The following is a 15519-nucleotide window of genomic DNA, read 5'->3' on the forward strand; positions in this document are numbered from 1 at the left end:
TGGCAATGGAAGTAGGAGTCCACGTTGCCTGCCTTTGTGCCTTACCCCGACACTTGTGAAACCAGTTGTATGGTTGTGCGAATCAATGTGTGTGGCCAATTAATCTTGCTTCTCTCTGTAAAGACTACCAACAAGAGTGCCCATTAGTGCCAACTGTGACGGGGTGAAGGGTTGCGAACTGGGTAGACCGGGCTGTGAGGAACTGGGTCTTGATTATGCATGAGCTTATTCTACATAGGTTTGCCAAACAGGCAGTATGTGATAATGAGCCGTATGTATGGAGGGGTTTATGGTGTCCTTTATACAGACAAGTTTTGGATCCTGTTGGATACTGTTTATAATTACACACTTTCAAGTGACACAGTAGGCCAGTTTGCATCTGGCCTTTGTGGGTGCAGAACAGCCCAAGGCAATTTCCCTCTCACATTGCATGGGAGACAGACAGATTTAGGGAAGGGAAAACAGGACCAGGTGTTCCTGGAAGTGGAGTGGAGCTGAGAGAAACAGTAATACCGTCCGGTCGGTATCTTGGACATATGGGAATTGTTGACAACTTCAGGAAATCTCATTTTGGTTCTACTTCCAAAATGACCGGCTGTCAGTAAAGCAACAAAAGTGTTAATGTGTGATGTGCTCATCTACTTGCCTGTATATTTAATCATCTAGTCTGCAATACTAAACCCACTTTCCTGGGAACAAGCTCCATTAAATTCAATATAACTTATAACATAATCCTAATCATGTCTACTCGGAAGAAAGTCCTACTAAATACAGTAAAGCCTACTCTCAGGTAAATGGGGTTGGGATTATACCCTTTCTTCTGAGTAGACATATTAGAGGATTGTTCCACTGAATTAATTTCCTCCCCTAGTTTCTAATTTGGAAGGCATTTGCTATGACTTCTTATAAGACAGGAGTTTTAGAAACAAAATATAAAGCAAATAACAATCATTTTTCTTCAATCTCAAGTTTAAAATGTAATACATTTAAAATGCCTCCGCTCTCCATTACTTTAATAACGCAAACTCTTAATTACAGTTTTCTGAAAAAGCAAACAATAAATATTGGGAAGTCCAAAAATAAATGAAGCTTTTATACAAACATGCATTTACTGTTATTAAATGTGCTCTTCTTTAAAACGCCAAACTTATTCAAGGTTACCCCATTTTATAAGTATTAAATATATTGTTTTATTTAGCTCTGCTAAAATGCTGCCTTTCATTTGTTTGTTTGTTAGGTTATCAAAGCCATCGAGGAAGGGTATCGGCTGCCGCCCCCGATGGACTGCCCCATTGCTCTCCATCAGTTGATGTTGGACTGCTGGCAGAAGGAACGCAGTGACAGGCCTAAATTTGGACAGATTGTCAACATGCTAGACAAACTCATCCGCAACCCCAACAGCTTAAAGAGGACAGGCTCCGAAAACTCCAGGTCAGCTGCGCTTTCTTAATGGTGATGGATGAGGGAATATAGTGGTGGCGACAGGCAGCTGTAACTCACCTCAACTTCTTTGCTGAAACTGAAGTCTACTTCATAACGCTGGCCAGATTCTTTACACTTCCCACCCCCACCCCCGCTTCTGGTTTTTCTTTTCTAAGATTGCAGTGGAAAGACTGTTGCCCATTTGGGTTACACTAGCATTCCATTGGTCCACTGTATGCTGGAAAGAACCTTCTGGGATTTTTTTTCTTTTCTTCTTCTCTTGTCTTTTTTTCTTCTTTATGTTGCTGAGCTTTGAGCCTGAACATTGTTATAATGTAAGGTTTAGGTAACTCTGAAAGTGCCTGGAAGATTAGCTTCTTTTCTAATTGGAAAGGGAATAGGATACAAAATATGGAACCTTTAAAAAGTTTTATTTATCCTCCTCAAGTCATTGACCACAACAGAAATGTAAGGCTTTAATGTGCAAGGCCTGTGTGTTGTTCTAATTTGAATAAATTAAGGAAAACATAGGGTTTTTAATTAAGAAACAATTTGAAAACAAGGGGCAGAGGTTAATAATCCTCATCCCCAAATAAACTTTACAAGTAAGAACAGCAGTGGTGACTCTGTCATTGCCTGCCCAGGAGTGAAGGCCAAACATAAAATCTGGTCTTATTTGGGAGTGAGTCCTATTAAATTCAGTGTAATTTATTTCTGGGTAAACGTGCATGGGATATCACATTGTGTGAGTCATTTGGGGCTGTTGCCCATGTAAGAAAGAGGTAGCTAATATGGGGTTGGATTCTAAGAACCACTTGTGGAATGAAGTTGGTAGTAGGAACACCTCCTGCTCTCTGTAGCTCCCAAAAATCTTCTCAGAAGATGCCTCTGCCCAATCACAGCCCCACCTCATTCAGGAGAGGCCACTGGTTCTCAGGCTCCTGTACATGGAAGAGAGGGCTATTACTGACTGCAAGTCACAATGACTATGTAATACCTTCATTGTCTGAGGCAGCATAATTATCAGTTGCTGGTATTCACAAGAGGGCCAAGTGCTTTTGGGTCCTGCTTGCAGGCTTGTCGTAGGCATCTGCCTGGTTTCTTTGAGAACAGAATGCTGGAATAGATGGACCTTTTGTATCATCCAGCTGGACTCTTGCCTTCCTAAGATAGGGAAATTAGAGTCTTTTGTGGGTCAACATTTATAGATCCCTCACAATTTCTTTTGCCAGTATTGGTGGTGAGGCTACTTATAACAGGGTGATTGTTTTTAGACTGGCATGCCAGTCCTCACGGTACAGGTAAGGCAGGCCTCATTCGGTTGAGATGAACAGGAATAGAAGCATGGATTCTCATGCTTGCGGGCTCTTTATTTCTTAGCAGTTATTTGTCTGCTTAAAGAAGGGGGAAATTTCCCTCAAGTGCATAATCAATCATGTGTCTCCAGGAACAAGTTGTCATAGCTGGCCAGAGGCGAGATATGAAACAAGAAGGAAATATTCTAAAAATGACACAGATCTTTCACTGAGGGGAAACAACTATTGCATTTCTCTCAAATGAGACTTCTCTTACAAGTGCAGGTGTCATCAGAGGCCAGACCGTACTAGATTCAGCTGCTGACAGTCCGGTATCAAGGAAAAAAAGTGGTTTTTCATGTTTAAATGAGTATGCCCCTCAGTGACCATTGCTTACCATTTACATTACCAAAGACAGGTTATTAGCCCACTGAGGCCACTATCCTCCTGTTTTCTCCAGATTGCTCTAATTGCATCTGGAGCCTGGGAAGTGTATCCCTCTGTCTGTGTTAAATTATTCAAGAGAGAGTGTGTCACATAATACCAACTGTTTAATCTCCTTCAGTTGTATTTGATCTTGGTCTGCTGATAAGCATAGATCTCTGACAACCATTAGCTACTACTGCAGTGTAGAATCTGATATTCATAGCTGATTTCCGCAAAGTGTCGAAAGTACCTTTTTACACGGGGACGCAGTGCAGAGCAAAAGATGTCTGTTTGCACTTTCATGTGAATCTGTACAGCGAAAGCTACCAAATGCGTGCTCTTTTGTGACTGCCCATTGCTCACCTCTTTGATGCATGCTAAATATATCATCTGCAGAAAGAGGTGTGGTGGCTGTTAAGAATGAAAAATAGCATTCAATCTAGATGAGAGCAATCCTGGACAATAACTTATATACAATGCCTTTAATACACCCAGTCTTTGATCTTATTGAAATAAATTAAAACAGCTTAAAAAAAATATCAAAAAAAATCACCATTGTCATCATCTTGAGATTTGAGTAAGGTGCTATGGCCTATTCAAAACCAGTGCTGTGTGCAAAGGGTGTAAAAAACAAAAACAAAAAACTGTATTAATAGATGTGTTGATGGCGTTAAGATCCTGCAGATAATCTGAACTGGAACACGAACACACATTCCACAAAACAAAGATCAAAGACGCCATTATTCTGTGCCAGGCACACATGCCATTCAGAAACTGATTGATTAAAGTGGATTAACTCCCTGCCATCCCAGCTTTCAGTGTGCCAGGTTGAAGCCTTCCTTAAATTCTCAGCTTCCAAACTATATGAGAGCACATAGTTCCACTAGTGACGTTTCAGTTATGTTGAATTAAGATCTTATTTTTCATGGTAGACAAGAAGTACATGGGGAGAGGCTGGTTCTGTCACAGTAGATTGTTCCCTATTTAAGACCTCATTTACTTTTCAAACTGTTATGGATGAAACAGGCTTCTGTAGCCTGCGTTGCATTCTTGGGGGATCAAACTGGTGCAGTCAGTTCTGCTGGTATAATAAATTCTAGGGAAAGGTTGGGTAGGCATCTTCTGGAAATGCTTAATTAAATGGTATCCTGCATTGATGAACAAGTTTACACCAGACTGCCTGTGCAGGCAGTTTCATTTCGGGTCTCTGCGCACCACAGATTAATGTGGCAACAGGCACTTCTGACCTAATTCCATTTTTTAATTATTCATCCTAAGCCGAAGGCTTTTGCACATAGACAGAATTTCCCTGCAAATCATGGGTTCTGACTGTCCCCAGTGGATAACATAGCACTTAGCATGTGTCTGGAGCCTTTTACCAATAGATCAGCTAGTTTTCTGGCAGCAGTCGTGGTAGCACATTGTTCATCTATGATAGGAGGTGTTGCTTCTGGACATTTTCAGCTGTGTGCTTGAAACCCCAGTTCACATCTTAAGATCTCCACACGAATGCACCCTTGAATGCAATGTATCATGGAGAGAAAAATGATGAGAGTGTTAATTGGCCTTGAGGACATCCCTAATAGTCTGAACCCGTTATGGTGTCTCTGCAAACAGGCTTGGCCACAGGGTGTATGATGACTTTGTAATGACATTGCAGCTACATCACAGTATCACAAATGTTTAAAAAATGAGATGTGTGAGACTTTACAGATTGTTCCCCAAAGGGACTGAAACTCTTACCCTCATCAGACAGAACTTTAGTAAGTGTCTTTGTCAACAGCTTGGTACCAGTTTACTTGAAGGATTGTCCTTCTCCATGTATGCCCACTCAACCACTTTGCTGTGTGGAACATGATATCCATTTGGCGCTTGAAATCAACCAGTCTTTTAGCTTGGCAGCACCTACACTTTGGAACTCATTGCCTCTTGACATAATAATAATAATAATAATAATAATAATAATAATAATAATAATAATAATTTATACCCCACCCATCTGGCTGGGCTTCCCCAGCCACTCTGGGCGGCTTCCAAAAAAATATTAAAATACTGCAATACATCAGGCAGGTTCATTTGCTGTACTCTTTTCAGGACCTGCTAAAAACATTTTAGCTCACAGAGCCTATCCAAATGTGTAGAAGTTGACACATTTTAACCTGTTTTCATGCTAACTGTTGATTTTAATGATATTTAGGTTCTTTTTTAAAAAAATAATGCCTGTGTTTAACTTTTATTTTCCACTACAATTCAAATGTGTGGGGCTGTGTTCTTGTTTTTTTGAAAACCACTTAGAGGTTCTATCTACAATCAAATGGTACATAAATTTTGTTAAAGAAATAAAATAAACAGTGGCTCACCTTTCTACCATCTAGCAGAAAAGCAGTTTATTGTGGAAAACCTTTTTTTTAAAGGGACCTCTTTTAGGATTAAATATATAGAAACAAATGTGTTTGCAATGCTCCCCACAATATTTTCACCTACATTTTCGTATCTGTCTCTGTGTATTGAAGTTACACATTGTGACCGTGTAAATATAGTCCTTAAGTGTTTTGGAACGTTTTGCCATATATATTTGTGTGGGAAACCATTGCATATTTGTTTATTCACAGTATTTATACTTTGCTGTTCAGGTAGAGCTCACAAAGTAGTTTGCAGAAGATTATTATAACTATAATCACTGGTGGGGGGAAAAGTTACAATAGACAACTTGTTTATGTAGAAAAAGCTGTTATTGCTTCTTCTCACTCCCCTCAGGGCAAGATGGTTCTGCAGAAGCCCCTGTGGTAGTAGTTGGAAGCACTTGTTTCTTACAAATGTCTAGGATTATATGCCTCTCTTATCTGTACTGAGCACTGATTATGCAATATAAAGTCTGGCTGGATTTTTGTTGCTGTGACATCTTTTTAATCATGTTCTTCTGTTGTTGTTCCTAGACCTAATACAGCTCTGTTGGATCCAAGTTCTCCTGAATTCTCAGCCGTAGTTTCCGTCGGCGATTGGCTCCAAGCTATTAAGATGGAGCGATACAAGGATAACTTCACAGCTGCCAGCTACACTACCCTAGAGGCTGTGGTGCATATGAACCAGGAGTAAGTACTCAGCGGTATAACAAAAAAACTGGTAAATCTGGATATTTAATCGGCTTTTTTTGCTTTGCACTGCATATCATTGCATCCATTACAATATTAGAATGCCTTCAGTCTACAATGTGTGCCGTTCCAAAATGCCCTTCAGCTGCTTTAATCAAGCATTAGTATACATTCACCTTGCTTTGCCTTCTTTTCTCCTTTTTTGTGTATGTGCCTGTCTCAATATATTTTACTGGATTTTACTTAATATATTTTACTGGATCCACTTCTGACAAAAAGTTTTCACCCTTCGGCTTCTTTCTTTTTTTTGCTTCATGCAGCGACCTGGCAAGAATTGGAATTACCGCCATTGCACACCAGAATAAGATTCTGAGCAGTGTGCAGGCAATGAGGACCCAAATGCAACAGCTGCACGGAAGAATGGTTCCCGTTTGAGCCAGTACTGAATGAACTCAAAACTCTTGAAATTAGTTTACCTCATCCATGCACTTTAATTGAAGAACTGCACTTTTTTTACTTCTCCTCGCCATTTGAAATAATAATAATAATAATAATGATAATAATAATAATAATTAAAAAAAAAGATTTGCAGCGTCGATTGATATATAAAGTTTGCCGGGAGTGTTGCGGGGAGGGGAACTACAGAAATGACAGCCCGTCATTTGTGAACAGGCCTGGAACAAATTTATTTCTTGGAATATACTTCTGTGTTGATCGACATTATGTAATATACATGTATCTATATAACATCACATACAAGTTCTGATGCTGTGTTTGCTGCCAGATACTGTGCTTAAAGGAAGGAAGGTACTGTTGTTCCCTCAACAGCCACTGGGATTACAATCATTGTGTTTGGTCTGTGGGGTAAACCACAGTTATTCACCTTTTAGTGGAATGAAGAATCTTCTGTACCAAGACATGTTGGCATATTCTGGGCATCAACGGTACCTTGCAGAAACCTTGAGGGAAAATATCCTATGGGCTGATCAGTGCCTCTCAATCGAAGATTTGCCCACTTCCAAGCTGAGACGGAGAGCAATCTTTATGGATTACTGGATTATTATTTTTTTGAAGCTGGAGAGTTTATTGAGGCTTATACCGACCATCATTTTTGAACTCGCATAAGTCAGCCATTCTTGACTGTGGATCTTCCAGACTTGCATCCTTTTGCCCTTCTAAGAGACAATTGATTGTGCAACGTTGAAAAGGTCAGTGGGACTATGGTTTCCCCTTTCATTGTGATAATGGTGGCTTCATTTCCTTATCAGTAATAAAAGAGAATGCACTGATGGGATGTAGCTAGTAAAATACCCTTCCCCCCCCCTTTTTAATTTAGTAAGACAATTTTTCTAGATGTTTGTTTTCTACATATCGTGGAGGGCATAAGATTTCATTAGTTGACTCCATCAACCAACACTAGAATGTATGAAATCTCTGCATTGGAAATCACTTTTGTAGGTCTGTGTAGGATGAACTTTACACAACATTTTGTGGTGTGCAGATTACATGGTTCAATTCTGCATGCATTGGGCTCTACACACATAGGTACCTATTTCATTATGACTCATATAGTCCATGGCACATAAAGAAAAAATGTTGACATGGGGGAAAACCACCAAAGGCCTAGGAAAAATCTGTATTAGTTTGCTACATAAGAAGCTTGACAGGAACTACACCCCCACCCTAAATTAATATGCTTATTTTATAAGCCAGTCCCACTAGCTACCTGTTCGTTATGTGAAAATTCACTTATCAGAACGTAAACTTTATGCCCAGACATCGCTATACACTTCATAGATTCAGATTTCTGAATAGCTGGAGTTTGGCCACTTTTTTACTTCCTTGCTTTGTTCTGCTTTGTTGAGGAAGTCATTTTCAGGCAGAAACCATGCAGGGCGGGAAGGCAGGTGCAATTTTTGGACGAATCAGCGAGCTGGAGAGATTGGACAAATAAGTTTTCCCCTTTGTCTTTCTTCTGCTGGTAGGCTGCAGCCTTTTCAGGAAGAAATTATGGAGGAGTGGGGGGAGAGATTGGACAAATCCCTGATTAGAAATGTTCCCATAGGAAATAATGGAAATTGTGGACTTGCTATGCGAACATTCACCTAATGAACGATTTCCAAGGAACACATCCAAGGGGCCTGCATGTATTTATCCTTCTTAACATCACTGAGAGTTGGAAAAGTGCTGTATGCTCCAGGCTCACTTGCCAAGCTGTTTATATCAATCAGACTTTTTTTAAAAAAAAATTTAAATTAAAATCCTGCTCTCTGCATTGTATGTTCCTTGTCTATTTAGAACAAATATTAGATCAGCACAAGGAGTGCTGATGAAAGGGAAAATGTTTAATTTACAGCTGTACCCTTTTTACTTTGATCTGTCATTCAAAAGTGGTGCACAACCCAACTTCATCTGTGTTTATCTGGAAAACCCTCTCAGTTCAATGAGGCTCACTCCCAAAGAAGAGATTACAGCCTCAGATCTAGATCTTGGTTCATTTTGCAACCAGAAAAGTGTTCAGGAATGAAAGAGAATCAAACCTATTGATGATTTGGTGTAGAGAATATGAGTGTCATAAGGTGAGGCCACCTGCTAGAAGTATTTCAGCGGAGCTTATTATTTTGAGGATGGCAATATCACCTATTAGGTTTTCAGCTTTGATTTTCCCCTCTCTCTAGTTCTATCTACTCATGACAGCAGCTTCAGCACAAAAAGAGAATGACACTCAGGTTTGATTTGTTAGAAATCACTGCACTTATTTGGAAGCCAGGAGCACTGAGTGAATTGAACGAGTCAAACTTGCCATATTCCCAACGTCACTCTTGTCATTTTTTGTCACTTGCAACAACAACTTACCATTTTTAACCACAAGCTTCCCCTATAAACTTGATTCTGAAAGCAAATGGTTGCGAACATGGGATGCTAAATTTGGATCCTGTCAAAAACTGTGACAGCTTAGTAAAACCTCTTAGCAGAATTACCCATAAAAGCTTTTCATGTTGAAGACTATGGAGGTGTGTGTTCCTGAAAGGTGACTTAAACAGTCATATTTTAACACATTTGCTGGTGAATGTTAGTCTTTGAGTTTTCCTGAAAATATTAAAGTCTTCCTCAGCCAAATAAGAATGGAAGCGCATCTCCCCCACTTCCTAAAACTTTTCCCAAAAAGCAGCTGGTGTGTGGGTATGTATGTTTGCATGAAAATTCAGATTAGAGTTAGACTCGGGGAGATGGGCTTTTATAACACCCCCCATGCTGTTAACCCAACTTAAAATGGTTTCCTCCAAGTTTCTATGTTTTTTTTAACCCTAAAAGGACAAATAGCAACTTCATTGAGAATGTTTTTACTGGGAAAAACAGCATGGCATTAAATTTCATCTCCACCCATTCCAAATTATTTGATTCTCCAGGTTTCCGCCCTCAAATTTAAAGAGATCTTATCAGACCATGTTTAATTTTGTTTTGAAATGCAGAGAAATTTGGGGCCTCTCTTCCCAACCTGCAATGATGTAAGCTATATACATGTAGTCAAGTATATAGACATACTTGTTTTGAACATACTTGGCTGAACTAGGATACAGCCAAAGAATGATTACCATGGACAATGGACTAAACCATGATTTAGCACTATGTTTAAAAATCAGAATGGACCTGAGTAAAGCCTCAGTCACCCTCTCACATACAAACCCCTCTCCAAATCTTATGTGGCTGGGAGAAGGAATTTGCCAGTATGTATTTTCCCTTTCAAAGAATCCTGGCTTAGTGTTACACAGAAATCAGAAATTGTGGCTTAGCACAAATTCTAGACCAGGCTTCCTCAACCTTGGCCCTCCAGATGTTTTTGGCCTACAACTCCCATGATCCCTAGCTAGCAGGACCAGTGGTCAGGAATGATGGGAATTGTAGTCTCAAAACACCTGGATGGCCGAGGTTGAAGAAGCCTGGTCTAGACAAACAATTCACCTTTGGCTTTGTGAAGCTGGCTTATTATCAAATTCACCAGAGCTTGTTTTAAACCACTGTCTCTGATTCATATCAAATCCTAAAAGAGGATTCTTTGAAATTAAACTAAACAAATCCCTTCTCCAAACCATGCAAGAGACAGAGAGTGCTCCAAGGCTCCAGTGAGGTATGTTATAGGTGTGTGGAACCTTTTTCACCCAATGGGTCAGATATTTATCTCCTCCAACCTGCTTTAGCAGGTGGGTAGAACCACCCACCTGTCAATCATCTGATGTCAAAATGGTCCTGTCCATGTGTTGAAATTGACCTATGGGGATGAGGGGAGATATTGACCAAGCAGGAGTGAACTTTCTGCCCACCGGTTGATGAGGAGGGAGTTCAATTCTGCTGTGTTTGGCTACATAGCTGAGTTCCACATGGGGAATGCACTGGTTGCAGCTGATCATCGCAGAAAGCAGGATTGAACTCCCCACCCTACAAGTCTTGACAGGAGTGCAGTCCTTCTTTCTGCAGGGTTCAGCTGTGCGAGCAAGCAAATAAAGTGTCAAATATTCAAAACAGGAGATAATGTCATTAATCTGTTGGCCCCTCTAGCACAGAAATATTGAGCGATTCTAGGAAAACAGCAACAGGCTCACACATCCCTCCTCAGATTTCTAGGGTAAACTCTCCTGTCTCCCCTACGCTGATTTGTGAGCCTCAAACATAAAAGGAACTTTATCAACATAAAATGCTGCCTTAAGCAGTGTCCATCTAGCCTGGGATTATCTGGTACTGGCAGTGGCTTTCCAGGTCCTCAAGCGAGATTCCTTTGTGTAATCAGGAGATTTCAGAGTATTGAATCAGGGACCTTATGAATGCAAAGCAATCATAAACTGGCCTACAGTCATGGCTATAATAATTCAAGCAGATGATAGGCTGAAAAAGGCATTCCAATCCTCATCCTAGCATTGGCTGCTCAAAATAGCAGGTCTTCCCATGTGGTGACCCATTTGAACCAGTGTGGACCCTGTGATCATAACCTGAGGCCCTTTGTGTGCCTCTTCCATGAGAGGTCTAGAGAGAAGCAACATGAAAACAGGCCTTTTCTGTGTTGGCTCCCCATTTGTGGAATGCTCTCCCTGGGGCGGCTCGCCTGGCGCCTTCACTGTCTTTCTTTAGGCACCAGGTGAAAACATTTCTCTATAACCAGGCCTTTACTGATTAACACTTTATGGCCTTCAAAATGTGTTTGTGGGAGGAGAGTTATTAGTTTGTTTTCGTTTTCATTTTATTATGTATTTTGTGTTTTTACTTTGTATGTTTATGTTGTGAACCGCCCTGTGATCTTCAGATGAAGGGTGGTATACAAATGTAAAATAATAATAATAGTTTGATGGTTGTCTTTTTTAAATAGGGAAAATGGATCCTGCTTTCTTGGACTCAGCCCTTCCTGGTGCCCATGTTGGCCTTGGATGATAACAGGCCAGAGACAAAAGCCTTCCAGTGTCCCGGTTTACTCAGCACTGAAGATGGACTACATAAGCAGCATTGCTCCCTGAAGAGTGTCTCTTTGGCTTTCTTCTTTTTTTCTATTTTTTTCTTTTCCTTTTTTTGTTGTCAGCAACAAAACTGAAAGATGAAATGGCCCAGATGCGGCTCTTTCATTGCCACTTGAGGAATGTACTGTATCAAAGCCCTACAGACTTCTCTTTCCTCGCTCCATTTATTTAATTTTTGTGTAAGTGCGTGTTCTCTCTTCTTTTTTTCTCCTGCATGTCACTGCTGCATCGGTATGAGTGCAAGTAGCAGAGCTCTACATGTCATAACGATGGACGCCAGGGTTAGGTGCCGTAGCACAGAGCCCAGTTCACAAAAGCTGAGACTGCGTGGGACAGTGAAGTGATCCTTTACAGGGGGAAAAATAAGTGTGCCATTGCGATAATATCGATATTTTTTAATAGAATGGAAAATAACTTATTATCTCTTCCGGGAATGTGTGAGTGTGTACGTATGGCCTTGGGTGTGTGGGTGTGTGCTTCTGTGTTGCCTGTTGCCCAGGGCCACCTGTGAACATGCAGATAGCATCTCAGAGAACTTGGCGGTTGTTGCTGAGCTGTTGAGTTTCCAGGCCAGTAGGTGAGCTATGCAACGGTGGCGAGAAAACACACACACTCCAGAATGTTACAGTCCTGTATCTATTCATGTATTATGTAGCTGCCACACTAACCTTAACAAATAGTTATTCAGCCTAGAGCAGGGGCGCCTTCACTCGAGTTGTGGAGTGATCCATTGTGAGTTCCATAACTGTGATAAAGAATTCGATCGATGACCATTAGTCTTGTCGAGGCCTGTTCATTATCGAAGCAGCAGTACCTTAAGGGGGAAAGTAGGTGGAGATGAAGTCTTCATCCATCAGCGGGTTGTTTTGAACTGAACTATTAAATAGCTTTTTTTTCTCCCCCGCCTTGGAAAAAAAAAGCTTTGAGAGACTTGATGAACACAAACAGAAATATGCAATCCTTATCCATTCACAGAAGTAAATTATTCAGTGTGCCACCTGCAAGGAGTTTGGGGCCCATGAATGATTGTTGAGCAAACTGTTTTATTTTCTCCCACGTTAAAGAATACAAAAGGTTTTGAAGGTTTAAGCAAGGGATTTGCAAAAAAAACAAAAACCCCTTTCATGTTCCTCTCATAGATAAATTGCAATACAGTTTGCAATAAGTGGTAATGACCTACCAGTCCTATCTAGGAAAGTTTACAGAGTCTGGAGAGTTCACTGTTAATTTTCTGAAGACTGTTCTTGGAGGCGAGCTGAATGCAAGAGTCTGGGGAATGGACTGCCATTCCACATTTTGAGCTCAGCAGTTGATGTGCTCGACCTGCTTTCTGGTCACAGAAGACTCTTCCCTACTGAGATACAGTGCAGCACATCAAGCTGAAACAGGACAGTCAAACCTACATGCCTGGCGGGGGGAAATCAAGGAAAAGAATGTGTAAATATTGCATTTAAAATGCTTGGCATTGAATGAGGCCCTAAAACAGTTTCTCTGGAGTTTATTCTTCATCCTCACCTCTCCCTCCCCCCTGTTTCTTCCTTTCCCATTTCTAAGGTTATTTTTTTGGTCTGATGAACACAAAATTGAAGATCAGTATTTCTCGGTTTGTGTAGTTGTGCTGATGGCAGGACACAGCACTGTCAAGGAGCCGGGGGGCATAAAGTGTTGTGAACTGCAAACCCAGCATTCTCGGATTGCAGTCAAGTGTACTAAACTGAGCTTGGATGGGTAGAAAGACACAACACACTAACAACCTAACAACAACCAAAAATTGATAAGAGAACTGGCCTCCATTTCTTCCTGGTTAAAGATGAGGCATCAACAGGACTCCAAAACAGCAAACCTCCATACATTAGAAAATTGTTCTGCTCACAACCCCACCAGTTGATGTTTGTCCAGGTTTTTGCTGTATTAACTTTGTGATGGATCTATGTATTAAATATATATATATGTATAAAACAAAAAGAAGAAGAAGCTGGTTCTTGCCAGTGAACAGGACTTCAAAGCAGTATTTTTCTTTTACGTGACATTTTCATAACCAGAAAGAAAGCATCCTGAATACTAATTAGACAGATTTAAAAGAGAGAGAGAGTGCATTTATTTTTTGGTATCACTACAAGTATGTTGGAATATGCAAGGACTGTGGTTTAAAAAAATTAGAATGTATGAGGCATATGATAATTTAGTCCATTCTGGGGAAGAAGAAAAAAATCTTAACAATGCATTGCTTGGTTCGCAGATTTGAATGAAATCTTGGTTAGAAATATAGATTTTCTATTTTGTTTTAATTTGTAATTTTTCCCTCGCCATCAATCTTAGGTACACATAACTTATGTCATTTATTTATGGTCTTTTATACCTAGTTTGTAAAATTGTAAAATAGCAAGCTAAATGCAAAAGTTTGCATTTGAAAATAATAAAGTAGTTGCTGTACAAATCTCAAATGTGATTCCTGTTATTAAATATAACTAGCCTTCCCTGCTACTTTCAGGTCTATACTGCACAAAATCAAACTATACTATTTTACTGAATGAGTAGAAGAGTCAAAGCATTATCTTCGTGCGCACAATATAATTCGGACCATATCACTACAAAAACCTATAGAAAGATAGCATCTCAAGGAGAAGTCTAGGTCAGAATTCTCAGTCTTGGTATCTGGTTTTCTGTGTGTAGATATTTATTTTATATAGAGAACAATTCAAGCATGTTGCTTCTTCCCATTTCAGCTTGAAGTAGTATAGTCCAGAATCAGGTTTACCACCTTGTATCCATTGGGTGAATTAGCTCATGAACCACTGAAAATAATGGAAAAAGTAAAGTACCACTGAGACTTAAGGCTCCTCTACACTCACCTTTTGCCCTGCATTTTCTAGGGACAAATCCATGCTTTAAGGCATTGTGTCCAAATGCTTCCCCTCCCAGTGTTTTCCCCATGAAAACCCATTATTGAATGTTAATTGGAGCCAACAACAATTTGGGTTTTCCGCAGATGGCTGTTTACTGGATCAGACCAAATGCCCAACTAGTCCAGCATCCCATTCTCAAGCAGAATCTACATGCAGAATCTACATGCAACACCACTCTCCTCACATGTGATTCCCAACAACTAACATTCAGAGACATTCAGCCTTCAACACTGGAGGTAGAACATAGTCATCATGACTTAAAGTCATTGATAGCTATATCCTCCATGCATAAGGACATGGTTGAAGGTACCAGACTGCGAGAGAAGGAAGGATGTGTCTGCAGTCTCTCAAAACAGCGGTCACATTTTTCCCTTGGCCACTCTCCAACTTTCCCAGGCAGGATGAAAGAACAAGGGCATAAATATTAATCCTATCATACAGATCCTTATCATAAATGGAAGAACATCTAATCCAATACAATCAGTTTTTAGTTATGCAACTCAGTTCTCTGTTGAATGGCATTTCAATTTCAGGTCCATAAAAGATTTTATCGAACGGAGTACTTGGAACCGAACAAAGTCGTTAAATAATAATAATAATAAATAACCTAAGGAACATGCTTAGAAGTGAACAGGTACTAATCTCATTTAAGATGTGTGCCTGGCTCTCTGCAATTTACATTCCTGAAAGGTTTTGTTCTTGCTGTTTAGATTTGACATAAATCAGAAGTGCACACCCAACTATGCATTGAGAGGAAAGACATACAAATGAAGGAACACATCTGGAATGGAACACCTGTCACCTAATTCAGCAACTTTCAAAAGTTCACCTCCCGAGGACCTCCACAAGCAAATTGATAAACAAGGAATAACAA

General features: G+C 40.1%; 1 protein-coding gene across 2 annotated transcripts in view; it reads left to right on the top strand.

Annotated features, from left to right (window-relative positions):
• EPHA4 (EPH receptor A4) overlaps positions 1-14183 on the top strand; it is a 152604-nt gene extending 138421 nt beyond the window's left edge. Inside the window, exons 15-18 of one of the 2 annotated variants that reach the window (XM_081910357.1) lie at positions 1238-1431; positions 6080-6266; positions 6556-7443; positions 11595-14183. In XM_081910357.1, the coding sequence (XP_081766483.1) occupies positions 1238-1431; positions 6080-6239 (354 nt within the window). In that variant the 3' untranslated portion in view covers positions 6240-6266; positions 6556-7443; positions 11595-14183. The remainder of the gene's footprint in view (positions 1-1237; positions 1432-6079; positions 6267-6555; positions 7444-11594) is intronic. The other variant, XM_081910356.1, reaches the window with a different exon arrangement.
• Positions 14184-15519: the final 1336 nt, after the last annotated feature.

The sequence above is a fragment of the Podarcis melisellensis genome (assembly GCF_964234715.1).
Source record: "Podarcis melisellensis genome assembly, chromosome: 5".
Classification (NCBI taxonomy): Eukaryota; Metazoa; Chordata; class Lepidosauria; order Squamata; family Lacertidae; genus Podarcis; species Podarcis melisellensis.